The sequence below is a fragment of the Ranitomeya variabilis genome, chromosome 3 (genome assembly GCF_051348905.1).
Source record: "Ranitomeya variabilis isolate aRanVar5 chromosome 3, aRanVar5.hap1, whole genome shotgun sequence".
In the NCBI taxonomy this organism is placed as follows: domain Eukaryota; kingdom Metazoa; phylum Chordata; class Amphibia; order Anura; family Dendrobatidae; genus Ranitomeya; species Ranitomeya variabilis.
This window is the reverse complement of record NC_135234.1, coordinates 526,247,608-526,262,504: the sequence shown is the minus strand read 5'-3', so window position 1 is coordinate 526,262,504 and position 14,897 is coordinate 526,247,608. Positions and strand designations below refer to the sequence as shown.

At 42.4% G+C, this 14,897-nt stretch overlaps 1 protein-coding gene across 3 annotated transcripts in view; it reads left to right on the top strand.

The window, feature by feature from the left end:
* MYO16 (myosin XVI) overlaps positions 1-12,721 on the top strand; it is a 685,244-nt gene extending 672,523 nt beyond the window's left edge. For all 3 annotated transcript variants that reach the window (XM_077297020.1, XM_077297019.1, XM_077297018.1), the window contains exon 35: positions 12,356-12,721. In XM_077297020.1, coding sequence (XP_077153135.1) covers positions 12,356-12,502 — 147 coding nt within the window. In that variant the 3' untranslated portion in view covers positions 12,503-12,721. The remainder of the gene's footprint in view (positions 1-12,355) is intronic.
* The last annotated feature ends 2,176 nt before the right edge of the window (positions 12,722-14,897 follow it).

Genomic DNA, 14,897 nt, shown 5'->3' with positions numbered 1-14,897 from the left:
TTTCAGGGTAAGCTCTCGGCCGAGCATGGTATTGCTCCAAGTTCTGATGATGGTCCACTGAGTTTTCCAGGAGCGACTCTGCACTAAGGAGTCAGTTCAAGAGATGACTTTCAGATCACCTGAAGAACACTCTGGCTCTCTATCCACTACCTAGCTCTTTTAAGGAGGAGAGGTGTACTGCAGTGTGAGGTTCATTTGCTTCCTGCTACTCCTGTTGTTATGTCCCCTTCTGAACAAGTGGAGGTGGGGGCCATCAACTTCAGGGAGAAAAGACGGTGACGCAAAGGAAAATTGTATTTCTACTGTGGAAATCCCAGACATTGGAAAAAGGACTGTTCCTCCTGCCCACCGACTTGCAAGGTGTCGGGAAACGCCTAAGTCTGGATGACTACCGAGGAAGTCACCTAGACTCTCAGGTACCTTTTTCCTCATTTCATAAGATATTGTTGGAAGTGGAACTTTGTTTTGGGAATTGCTTCATGCCCACTTCTGCTTTTGTGGACTGTGGGTCTTCCATGATCTTTATTGACTCTAACTTGGTGAACAAGTGCAAATTAGGGACAGTTAGGCTTGAGACTCCTATTTATATAATAGCCATTGACAAAACACCGTTGGCTTGGAATGTTATTAAATTTGTCTCGGAGGAGTTCCTCCTTAAGGTGGAGTCCTTGCACCAGGAACATACTACATGTTTTGTTCTGCACAATCTCCCTGCGGGACTGATGTTGGGATTTCCTTGATTACAGTTACACAATCCTGTGATTGACTGGGAATCTCGGGACATTGTTTAATGGGGTCCTAATTATGTTAAAGGTTGTTTTACCTCTGTACTGGTGTCATCCGTAAGTCTGGAGGGTATTCTGGAGTACCTGAAGGATTTTGATGATGTTCTTTCCAAAAAGGAGGCCGAGGTCTTACTGCCACACTGCCCTTTTGATTGTGCTATCAATCTGATTCCGGGTGCTAAATTGTCCAAGGCCCGTCTGTACAATCTTTCAGGCCCGGAGCATTCTGCTATGAAAGAGTATATCTCTGAAAGCTTATGTCCCTCTGTCTCTCCAGTGGTGGTTGGATTCTATGGTGTAAAAAAAAAGATGGTGGTTTACGCCTGTGCCTTGATTTTCGGGAATTAAATAAGATCACAGTGAGAAATACTTATCCCCTTCCGCTCATCCCTGATTTGTGTAGCAAATCATCTGGTGCCAAGTGGTTTTCTACATTGGATCTCAGGGAAGCATATAACCTTATACGTATTCAGGAAGGGGATGAGTGGAAAACAGTATTTCTCACCTCTGAGGGTTTGTTTGAGAATTTGGTTATGCCCTTTGGTCTCACTAACGCGCCGGCCGTCTTTCAGAATTTTATTAATCATGTATTTTCTTATTTCATTGGGTACTTTATAGTGATTTACTTAGATGATATGCTGATATTCTCGTCTGACAAACAAGATCACATGGGTCATCTGCATGCAGTGTCATCTTTGTGCAGTTCTCCAGAGGTTACGGGAGAACGCTCTTTTTGCTAAACCTGAAAAATGTTAATTTTTTTTCCCAAGAGCTGTCCTTTTTGGGGTTCATCCTGTCTGCCAAGGGGTTTCGTATGGACCCTGAGAAAGTACGGGCCATTGGGGATCGGGTGCAACCCAGAGACCTGAAGGGTCTTCAGCATTTTTCAGGGTTTGCTAATTACCATAGGAAATTCATTAAGGGGTTTTCACAGGTGGTCAAGCCCCTCATGGATCTTACTCTTAAGGGGGCTGATTTTAAAAACTGGTAAGCTCCAGTAGTTGTGGCGTTTTCTTTATTAAAGGAATGCTTTTTGTCTACTCCTGTTTTGATCCAGCCCAATCCATCTGAACCGTTTATTGTTGAGGTGGACGCATTGGAACGTTTAACGCTTAGACTGGCGAGGTGGTCGCTTTTTTTCATGCATTAATTTTCTCATCACCTTTCGACCTGGTTCCAAAAATGTCAAGCCCGATGCCTTGTCTCGTAGCTTGGATCCGATATCACCTCCCGAACCTCCTTCCTCCATTCTTCAGTACGGGCTGATCATGGCAGCAGTGTCCTCAGAATTGGAGCAGGAGATTCGTGAGGCTCAGCCTCTTGCTCCTTCGTTATTGCCTGATAACAATCTCTTTGTCCCTGTTCAGTACCGGTTGAGAGTGCTTCAGGAGTTCCACAATTATGCTCTTAGTGGACATCCTGGAATCTCAGCCACTCAAAGAGCTATTGTGAGGCTGTTTTGGTGGTCCTCTATGGCCTCTGATGTCACCATGTTTGTGTCTGCTTGTGATACTTGTGCCCGTTCTAAAATCTCTCATAACCGGCCGGCCAGGAAATTGGTGCCATTGCCAATTCCGGATAGACCTTGGACTCATTTGTCCATGGACTTTATCACTGATCTCCCTCCTTCCAATGGCAAGACTGTGGTCTGGGTTGTGGTGGACAGATTCAGTAAAGAAGCTTATTTTGTACCTTTGGCAAGCCTGCCTAATGCTGAAACACTAGGTTGTTTGTTGAACATGTGGTGCGGTTGCATGGTGTGCCTTCGAGTGTTGTTTTTGATAGAGGGGTACAATTTGTGTCCAAATTCTGGAGGGCTTTTTGTAAAAGGTTAAGTATTAGTTTGTCCTTCTCCTCGGCATATCATCCCTAGACCAATGGTCAGACGGAGAGGACCAATCAGTTTCTTTAACAAATTTTATGGTGTCTTGCCATAGCCCAGCAGGATGATTGGTGCTCTTTGGTGCCAGTGGCAGAGTTTGCATTTAATAATCGGATCAATCAGTCTACGGGCACTTCTCAGATTTTTTGTAACTACGGTTTTCACCACCATTTTGGTGAGTTCTCTAGGTGGGATTCTGGGTGTCCTGGGGCTGATTCAGCTATTCAGCGATTGCAGGAGGTTGGGAGGGAGGTCCAGAGGAACATTGGAGAGGCTCAGGAAAAACATAAACATTTTGCTGGCAAGCAATGGTCTTCAGGGCCGGTATTTTTGGTATTTTTAGTAGGGTTGTCTACCAAGAATATACGGTTGAAGGTTCCATCTGTTAAGTTGGGTCCCAAGTTTATTGGTCCTTATGAAATCAACAAGGTTGTTTATCCAGTTGCCTTTTGATTGCACCTTCCTCCGTCACTTTGGATCACCAATGTGTTCCATAAGTCCCTCCTGAAGTCATTTGTGTCTCCCTCTGTTGAGTCTCCAACCCTTCTGTCACCTGTCTCTGTGAATGGTCTGACTGAGTATGAAGTGGAGCGGATTGTGGATTTTTGCATGGTCCACCGTTCTCTTCAGTACTTGGTTCATTGGAAGGATTACGGACCTGAGGAGCTATCGTGGGTCTCGGCGCGATCTGTCCATGCGGATCGATTGGTTCGGGCATTTTATTCATGATATCCTAGGAAACCTGGAGGTCTGGAGGCTCCCCTTGAGAGGAGGATACTGTCATGATCCAGACCGGGTTTTGAGTCCTGTCTTCCCCTTTTTCCGGTCTGGGCATGCCAGGAGTTAACTTTCTCAGCATCAGTCTGATCTCAGGTTTGCTATTTATCTTCGCTGTGTCCTGCAGACCATGTCAGTTATAGTTTCTGCCTATGGTGTGTGTAGCTGACTGCGTTTGCCCTGATTTGTCCTGCTGCTTGCTTACTGAACCCGTGTCTGTTTTACCCCTCTTCCCTTCCTGACTCAGTGTCCCCCTTTCGTGTAGTGACTCTCTGGTTTGGACCTGGCTTGGACCCTGACCTGTGGTTTTGTCTCTTGTCTTTGGCATATCTGCTCCTGACCCGTACTGACCCCTTTTTGCTTGTTGTTGACTTTGTGTTTGCTTATTCCTTTTGTACTGCGTTACAGTCTTATATTGACCTGGCTTGTTTTGACTATTCTGCTGCCACCTAGTGGTGGCCTCGCCGTTGCATTGAAGGTCTGGCCTTGCTGTGTGCAGTCCTTCCACCACTCTATTGCCACCTAGTGGAGCTTGCATTTACCTGCATTGCAGTGGCGTGACACCCATAGGGTGCCAACCTCCACTGGCAGGTAGGGGAACTGAGAATTAGCCTCTTTTTCCCTAGATTCTTTTGCATTGTGAATATAACAGTACACATTATATGAAATAGTCTATACCTGACTCTGCTCCGATCCCCTCAGAATGTGTCTATAGAGATAGATTTTTGTTTTTAAAAATAACAACTAAAAGGTATTTTTTAGTATTTTTTTTTCTTTTTGGTTTTATATAAATGACTATAGTCAATTTTTGAACAACCATTAATTTCTACACCTGCAGCAGGCCATTTTTATTTTTATTTCAAACCAGTAAATATTTCACACAAACCAAGTTCTACATTAAATATGACAATAGTCTGTTTTTGAACAACCAAATTTGTACACCTGTAGCAGGCCATTTTGGGTTTATATTTCAACCCAACAAAATTTCACACAAAGCAAGTTCTACAATATATATGACAATATTTTGTGAACTGTAACAGGCCAAGCGGTTTTAAAAAATTTTAACGCACACCTTAATTTTACACAAAGCATGATAAACTTTATGGATGCCTACTTGAATCCAGAAAAAAAATTTGAACAGTTTTTTTTTAAGTTTTAGACTATTATAACAATAACTCTAATAATTGTACCGTAATGTAACAATAACTGAGTTAAACTTTATGGATGACTAATTTAATCCAGAAAAAAAAATTTAATGTAAATATTTTGAGTGTAGAGAAAAAGGAGGTGTTTGGAGCTAACCTCGCTTTTAAGATTGGAGTCCATGGGAGGCGAAACCGGCGGGTGCCATGTCTCCAGTTGATGCAGCACATCAACAATGGAAGGAAAAAAAAGAGGGAAAGCAGCACTTTCTGTGGCTCAATAAAACAAGGATTTTGTTTAGCAAGTTATAAAAAAGACAAACAGGGTTAAAAAGTGTACTTCATTTACTCCTACACTCCTAAACACTTTAGTCAAAGGGCAAAACCAGGAAAAAATAAGGAGGGTAACACGGTAATCTTCTTCAGATATTCGCTTCTCCTCTTTCCTTGAGAGGCTGGGGACTTCCTCCACCTACAACCTCGAGCCTGATTCTCAGGTGCCTGCACTGTAAGTGACTTGGCTTCGAGTAGTGTCAGAGCCCCCGACATATACAAATGAGTGACAGCCCCTGCGTCACCTGCACCATCACCTGCTCTTGCATAGAAAGTGGGGAACCCCAAAGACAGTATGATCTCTCAGGGTAGTAGCCCTATCTCGAACCGCCTCGAGGAGCCTCTCCCAGGCCCATTCATTCCTCAAGAAGGATTCATCCTGCTCCCTTCCTTCTCGAATCACACCCACCGCATACCAGAGATTTTGCCCCTTCATTTTGCCATTTTGACCCAATAGCATTTCCCAAACCCTTGTCCTGGCATGCCTCCTTGTCTCTTTCGACCAGCCTGGGCCTCGCAGTCTGCTCACCAGTTCCTGGATCTCCCATTCACAATCCACAAGAACCCAATCAGTGAAGGCTGCAGCCCGATTTCAGGACTTAGTGGTTATGGGAAAGCAGCCAGTTACATACCTTAGGCTCCTGCTGCCTCCGCTATCATGCAAGCTTCCTCTGGCTCCGATATTCCTATGGTCACTTCCTCGGGAGTCTCACGTGATTCTGCCATCTTTGTCACCCACTAAGCATGTTACACTGTATAGATGACTAATTGAATACAAAAACATTTTTGAATGCTTTTTGGAGTCTTATATGCCACAGAAATGTACCTCAGAGCAAGGAATACTCTATTGATTTGTAAGTGAATACAGGAACATTTTTGAACTCTTTTATTGAGTGTTACATGCCACATAAATGTACCCCAGAGCACGGAATCCTCTATGGATGAGTAAGTGAGCGTAGAAACATTTTCCAACACTTTTTTTAAGTGCTATTTGCCACAGAAATGTACCCCAGAGTACGTAATACTCTATTGATGAATAAGTGAATATCAAAACATTATTTTGCGCATTTTTGGAGTGTTCTATCCCACAGAAATGTACCCCAGAGCATGTAATACTCTATGGATGAGTAAGTGATTACAGAAAACATTTTCAATGCTGTTTTGGAGTGCTATATGCCACATAAATGTACCCTAGGGCACTGAGTACATTATGGGTGAGTAATTGAATCTAGAAAAACATTTTAATGCTTTTTTTGTGTGTTATATAACACTAAAATGTACCACAAATAGCATAATACTGTATGGAGCATAATATAGTTAATTTTTTCACACAGAAAGAAGAATGTCGTCAGCTTTTATAGCTATATATTTAGCAACTGACAGCAAAGCCATTATCCCTGCCTAGAGACTGCATTCAGCCTCTCTCTCTGCTCCTTCAGCTCTTTCTCTCCCTATGCTAAATGCAGAATGTATCTGATACAAACAGCAAAGCACAAAAATAATCCTTAGAAGGACTGTTAGTATGAAGGTTCAGCTTCAGCACCAAAATCAACACTACAGGACTCTGATTCATTAAACTGTGCACACACAAGCCTGGATAAGCACACTCTCCTTCCAATAACAACTGTCACAGAGCTGTGCAATTGTGTCAGTGTGCCAAGCATTGCGGTGTCTGTCCTTTTATAACCTCTGATGATGTCATACGGCCAGCCAATCAAAGTAATGCCACTACCAAAATATCTATGGTAACTTGCATTCAATCCCTGCATGCTTATTGGCTATGTAACAGGTGCCAAACATGCGTGGTAGGGATTCAAGCTTGAAATTGAGCACCCGCTAATACTCGCCGAATACCGAGCACATCTAAGCACACAGGTACTTGAGTGATATTTGAGTACCACCAAGCACGTTCACTCATCCCTACTTATATTATCTCATCATATCTCAGCACATATCAACAAGGGGGAACGTGGGCACAACTTCCATCTTCTTACACAAAGATACCATAAATCTGATTTCTCACTCTCCTTATATCTTTTATGACTTGTCGTAATAGACAGACAACTTTTTAAACATGAAGTAGGATAATTAGTTACATTGTTTGCGGTTTCTTTTCTAAACCAGTGGAATCATTCCTGTACATGTCTTTTGTGTCAGTAATATAAATAATCTTGAATAAACTCCTGGTAACACAACAATCTTTGTCTCTATCTCTGCTAGCTCAGTGGGATTAAATACTTTATATGAGACTTTGTTTATTTTGATGTTGACAGAGCAGCTTCTTGTTTTCTGCTTTGCTCTGTTGATGGGCGTGATTGCCAATTTCATGCTGATTGACAACCGACTCCCTACTGCCTAGCTGTGGAGAGCCAACTGTCAATCAGCATGAAGTTGGCCATAGCAACCCATCAACAAAGCAGAAAAGCATGAAGTCAAATGAAGTTTTCAAATTGCCAGCAGCAGCAATCTTTGCTGATAAGCTGGATTGATATCTGCACTGCTCAGTAGTGCTGTATAATTTTCTCAATGTGGTCTGTGTGCTAAGGAATATTGTACCTCTCAGTGTGGTGTGCATGGGAGATATCATAGTAGTAAGTCTCCTCCCTAATAGCTCAGAATCAAATGTAAATAAAAACACAGTCTGCAGTGGTGAAAACTGGTGAAATGCATCATACAAGACATAATGGGTAGACATAGTGTTATCACTCATGCATACACACACACAGTATATTGTATTCTGAAAACATAATTTCATGTTCTCTAAGTCCCTACTGGCTAAATAGGCTTAATAATATTAGTGTCATTGATAGCTCAGGATTTACCATTATATCCCATTTTGAATTGGTTAATGCCAACCAATTTTGTAGAATTTGGAAAAAAAAGAACAAGCAAAATGAAAAACAAAACAAATAAAAGATGAAACAATGGGAAAGATGTCCCTGTCTAATGGAAGGAGTGACACAATATTTACATAGTGTAGTGCAAATTTAGTCCACCAGGGGAATATAGAAAATAAGACTGAATGATCACTGTCACCTGAATAATAAAAGATTCAGGCAGTTTAAACTTTAGCATCCCACCTTGTTGATATTTGGGAAATAAGTCACTGCTATCTCCACTCTTTCCTTTAAAAAAAGAGGAACATTCAACCTGAATATGAGGCAGCCAGAAGAGATCATTTATAACCAAATGATTCCGCCAACAACAATATCATGTGTATGGGGTCCTAAGGGTGCCTTCGATATTCACTTTTGCAAGGAAGTGTATGTCACTTAAAAATAGTTAATGGTATCATGGTATGTATGCAACCTGACTTGCTTACAAATACTTCTCCATCCTGTACTCAACTAATGTAGCTATCATCATCTTCATCATCATCATCATCATCATCACCTGTTAGGAGTAAGCCAAGAAGCGACTTTACACATTATCAGCGGGTGTGGTGGACTTTAGTGTAATGTGAATGGTGGCAATACTAACTGGGAAATTTAAGAACCCCATACACAAATGAAAGTCGGCTGAACACAATAATTTAGGCTAGACTGACAATTTAGGCACCACTATCTGATGTGTCTGGGAAGAATTGAGCCTTTGGAATTTAAATGCCAAGTCCTTTTATTTTCTGGGAAAATAAGCCACTGCCAAAGGTTGCTGCCAGCATCCTCTCCTCTCTTCAATTTGAAATCACATGAACAACTCAGCTCAGTGCTAATGTGTATGGTCGAGTCGGGTTAAAAAAGCGGCCTACCCAATGAATGCTTGACCGACAGCTATCTCATGTGTATGACCAGCTTTAGAAGCAAGTCTAAGGCTAAAATCACATGTCCAGTAATCATCTGTCAGAATGGATCCAGCAGATTCTGCAAAAGTATTTTCTTAACAGATTGCTGCTGGATCCGTTCTAACTAATAATTACTGGACACGTGAACTTAACCTAATCTTGTATTGAACAGCTTGTACTTAAACATTCCCATAAAAAGTGATTTCCCTTTCCCAAATATTTTATCCATTTACTACAAACCCAGCTTATTTTAAAGACTATGTAAAGAGTTCTGTGAATGCGGATTTTTTTTTTATTGGCAGAAGTACAATATAATATGTAATTAATAATTATATTAAACTAATTGGAGTCATGGTATTTCCCTCTGTACTCCAGGCAATGACATAAACGTTCATTAGCAAAAGAACATTAATAGAATTTTGTACAAAATGTACACTAAGACCTATGGGGCTCTTCCTACGATTAATTTGGTTTAATTGGAAATTTGTTTTTGCAATCACTAGAGAGATTAAGGGGCCTCTATGGATGGAGAATATTTTATAGCATTGCTTTTTTGTAATATTTTCAAAGACTAAATCTATTATTTATTGATTTTCCAGTATGATGAGATTATCTAATGCGTACACTTTTTGTAGAAAAAAAAAAGAATTTGTCACCCATCCTGCTAACATTTGAAGGCTATACTTGATTTATAGTAAAATGAACAGTTTTAATCAGTCTTATATCATTACTAATAAAATAAATGTTTTTATATGTTGATATCTATGCATTTGCATCAGAGGCGTAGCTAGGGTTTCGGTTCGGGGGGGTGAATTTTCTGAATGGGCCCCTAACCAGGTAACCTTGATTACAACTCGGTGACGCACCCTAATAGTGGAGGAGGACCTCAGCAGATGACTGTGCTGTTACTGAAAATAATCTCTATATCAAGACCAACATGGATATTACTGCCATATGGTCAGTGGTAGATACCAGTCCTACAGGACATATAAGAGATCACAGCACAGTTACAGATAATGACTTACCGCTGACGTTCTTTCTGATGGAGTCGTTCACTTTTTCCATCTTTTCCCTCTGGCCCAGACCGACATGACAACTTCTTCTAGCCACAACTCGGCTGCAGAGAATACAACAAAGACACGTTTCTCTTCTCATATTCCAGCCCCATCACCATCTATTCCCAACCTCCTCATCCTGCTGATACCCCAATGCTGAGCCACTGCTGCCATATGTGTCCATATTACTGCATCTACTGTGTGGTTCACTGTGCCCTTTACATTCTAAAGCAATCCTCTATAATATAGTAGTACCAGGTGCAAGTGCACTAAAGAACAGTGCCCATATTTTTCCCCCTAGAAAGTAATATTGCTCTCTGTGTGCCCCTTTGATAGTCACAGTAACCTAAGTTACCCTATAACACATATTGATGCTCTCTTATACACAGTATAATGCCCCCTCACTGTATAGTACCAACCACACAGTATACTGACCCCTTTGTAGCCCCCAAATGTTTTGATGGCTCCAACACTGTATGATGGCTCACTCACTGTAATCTTTACACTGTATGATGGCCCCCTAGATAGCATCCATATAGTATAATGCACCAGATAGTCCTCAATATAGTATAATGCACTCCCCATAGGCCTCCATATAGTATAATGCACTCTATATTGCATAATGCACCCCCATAGGCCGACTATATAGCATAATGCAGTCCCCATAGGCAGACTCTGTAGCATAAGGCAGCCTCCATAGGCAGACTCTGCAGTATAAGGCAGCCCTATAGGCAAACTCTGCAGTATAAGGCAGTCCCCATAGGCAGACTCTGTAGCATAAGGCAGCCTCCATAGGCAGACTCTGCAGTATAAGGCAACCCTATAGGCAAACTCTGCAGTATAAGGCAGCCCCCCATAGGCAGACTCTATAGCATAAGGCAGCCCCCCATAGGCAGACTCTGTAGTATAAGGCAGCCCCCAAAGGCAGACTCTGTAGTATAAGGTAGCCCCCCTTAGGCAGACTCTGTAGTATAAGCCAGCCCCCCATAAGCAGACTCTGTATTATAAGGCAGCCCCCATAGGCAGACTCTATAGCACAAGACAGCCCCCATAGGCAGACACTATAGTACAAGGCAGCCCCCATTGGCAGACTCAGTAGTATAAGGCAGCCCCCATAGGCAGTCTCTGTAGTACAAGGCAGCCCCCCATAAGCAGACTCTGTAGTAAAAGATAGCCCCCATAGGCAGACTCTGTAGTATAAGGCGTCCCCCATAGACAGACTCTGTAGTATAATGCAGCCCCCATAGGCAAACTCTGTAGTATAAAGCAGCCCCCATAGGCAGACTGTAATATAAGTCAGCTCCTCATAGGCAGAGTCTGTAATATAAGGCAACCCCCATAGGCAGACTCTGAAGTATAAGGCAGCCCCCCATAGGCAGACTCTGTAGTATAAGGCAGCCCCATTGTCAGACTCTGTAGTATAAGGCAGCCCCCATAGCAAGGCTCTGTAGTTTAAGACAGCCCCCATTGGCAGACTCTGTAGTATATGGAAGCCCCCCATAGGCAGACTCTGTAGTATAAGGCAGCACCCATAGGCAGCCTCTGTAGTATAAGGCAGCCCCCCATAGGCAGACTCTGTAGTATAAGATAGCCCCCATAGGCAGACTCTGTAGTATAAGGCAGCCCCCATGGGCAGACTCTGTAGTATAAGGAAGCCCCCATAGGCAGACTCTGTAGTATAAGGCAGTCCCCATAGGCAGACTCTGTAGTATAAGGCAGCCCCCATAGGCTGACTCTGTAGTAAAAGGCAGCACCATAGGCAGATTCTGTAGTATAAGGCAGTCCCCATTGTCAGACTCTGTAATATAAGGCAGCCCCATAGGCAGACTGTGTAGTTTAAGGCAGCCACCATGGGCAGACTCTGTAGTATAAGGAAGCCCCCCATAGGCAGACTCTGTAGTATAGGGAAGCCCTCCATAGGCAGACTCTGCAGTATAAGGCAGCTCCTATATGCAGACTCTGTCGTGTAAGGAATCCCCCATAGGCAGACTCTGTAGTATAAGGCAGCCCCCATAAAAAATAAATGCTCACCTCTTTTCTTCTTGGTTCCTCTGCTGTCCTGAGTACCCACACACCTCTGGACAGTGGGCGCCGGGTAGTGACATCATCGTAATCCCTGTCAGTGTCGGTGACGTCAGATACTGAGAGGGGGCATAATGGTCCTTCTCTCATCAATTCAGTCAGCTGTATCAACATCTAGGCGATGCAGCTGAACCTGCAATGATGGGTGGGGGGCCCACTGCTGGCACTGGGCCCCTCACCTACTCAGGGGCCCCATAGCGGCTGGGCAGCATTGCAGGGAGATCGATTCTCCCTGCTCTGCTGCAGAATGTAACTGTATCTGCGTGCTGCACATGCCGATACAGTTACAGTAGCGTACCTCTGGGTGGGCCCCATCAGAGTGTGGAGCGATGGCCCCCTCTGCCCCCCAGTAGCTGTGCTACTGATTTGCATACTTTTTTTCCACCACACCGGAATCAGGCTCTCAGTCACTACATTATGTTGGTGTCAGATTACATTGAAAAGTCTTTTGACAAATTTCCTTTAATAAAGATTAAAAGCTGAAATGTAGATGATGACTTGATTCTTCTAACTTCTAGGTTATTCATCAGTTAAGAATGTCAGAGAATGAGAGTGCTGCATTGCAAGAGCTAATGGACTGGAGAAGAAAGCTTTGTGAAGAGGGAGAGACCTGGCAGAAAGACTTATCTGAAAAGAGAAATACTGCTCCCACACAGTCATCTTAAATGAAGGTGAACATTGGAGAAGTCATCGCCTTCTACAGCATAAAAAACTTTTTGCAGCCAGATTGTTGTCTATATATAACGTACAGTATATATTAGACAAAGAATGCGCAATATATACATAAAGTGTTTTTTTATTGTTGTAATATTTTGTGTAAATGGAGAGCATGAATTATTTCACTGTCTTGGTGTCAATGCAGATTTATGTTTTATATATATATATATATATATATATATATATATATATATATATATATATATATATATATATAATGTGATCAACTGTAATGTGTATCTAGAATTCAAGGCTCATTTGAAAAGAATGGGGTCCTAAAAAGTCAGCATGGTGGGACCCTTACACTGTGAATGTTAGACATGGGAAGCAGAATGGACCTATATCAAATAGGGAACCAGTGTGAATATATGGGGAAGTCAAACATACAAAAAAATAGAATGAACCAGGGTCAGACTGACCTACTACCAGAGACCCCTCCTGTGGATCTGACCTCTCATTCAATGCTCTGCCTGAAAGGTTCAGCAGAAGGCAAGCCCACGAGGAGTGACTATGGAGCCATCATTAGGATATACAGTATTTCCTATTCACAAACATGTGCAATTATAACAGCAATGTTTACAATGAAATTAAAAGTAGACATGCACTTTTTCTGTATAGATACAGTAGTAGTTAGGACTTAAAAATGATTTTCTTTAATGGGCCCAAGTAACTGACTGACAAACATGCTTGAAGGACATACAGTGGGGAAAAAAAGTATTTAGTCAGCCACCAATTGTGCAAGCTATCCCACTTAAAAGCATGAGAGAGGCCTGTAATTGACATAATAGGTAGACAACATCTATGAGAGTCAAAATGAGAAAACAAATCCAGAAATTCATCTTGTTTGATTTTGGCAAGATTTATTTTGCAAATTATGGTGGAAAATAAGTATTTGGTCATAAACAAAAGCTAATCTCAATATTTTGCTATGTATCCTTTGTTGGCAATGACAGAGGTCAAACATTTCCTGTAAATCTTCACAAGGTTGGCACACACTGTTGGTGGTATGTTGGCCCATTCCTCCATGCAGATCTCCTCTATAGCAGTGATGTTTTGGGCCTGTCGCTGGGCAACATGGACTTTCAACTCCCTCCAAAGGTTTTCTATGGGGTTGAGATGTGGAGACTGGCTAGGCCACTCCAGGACCTTCATATGCTTTTTACGAAGCCACTCCTTTGTGGCCCTGTTGGTGTGCTTGGGATCATAATCATGCTGAAAAACCCACCCATGTTTCATCTTCAATGCCCTTGCTGATGGAAGGACGTTTACACTCAAAATCTCACGATACATGGCCCCATTCATCCTTTCATGTACACAGATCAGTCATCCTGGGCCCTTTGACCAATGTGAAAATGGATCCAGCTCACACACCAGGGTGTTGATAAAAATCCTTCATTCGGCTTTATTTGGAAAAATTCTTTTCAAAATGGTACATCATCAAATAGGACTGATGTGTGAGCTGGATCAATTTTCACATTGTTCAAGTTGCTGATTTTTCACTTATTCACACTTGATTCCTGGTCCCTTTGCAGAGAAACAGCCCCCAAAATGATGTTGCCACCCCCATGCTTCACAGTAGTTAAGGTGTTCTTTGGATGCAACTCCGCATTCTGTCTCCTCCAGACACGACAAATTTTGTTTCTACCAAATAGTTCTACTTTGGTTTCATCGGTCCATATGACATTCTCCCAATACACTTCTGGATAATCTAAACGCTCCAAACTTCAGACGGGCCCGGACATGTACTGGCTTAAGCAGGGGGACACGTCTGGCACTGAGTCCCTGGCAGCGTAGTGTGTTACTGATGGTAGCCTTTGTTATGGTAGTCCCAGCTCTATGCAGGTCATTCACTAGGTCCCCCTATGTGGTTCTGGGATTTTGCTCACCGTTCTTGTGATCATTTTGACCCCACTGGGTGAGATCTCACGTGGATCCCCAGATCGAGGGAGATTATCAGTGGTCTTGTATGTCTTCCATTTTCTTATTATTGCTCCCACAGTTGATTTCCTCACACCAAGCTGCTTTCCTATTGCAGATTCAGTCTTCCCAGCCTGATGCAGGGCAGGGTAGAATTTTGTTTCTGGTGTCCTTCGACAGCTCTTTGGTCTTCATCATAGTGGAGTTTGGAGTGTGAATGCTTGAGGTTGTGGACAGGTGTCTTTTATACTGATGACAAGTTCAAACAGGTGCCATTAATACAGGTAATAAGTGGAGGACAGAGGAGCCTCTTAAAGAAGAAGTTACAGGTCTGTGAGAGCCAGAAATATTGCATGTCTTTAGGTGACCAAATACTTATTTCCCACCATAATTTGCAAACTAAATCTTGCCAAATCAGACAAGGTG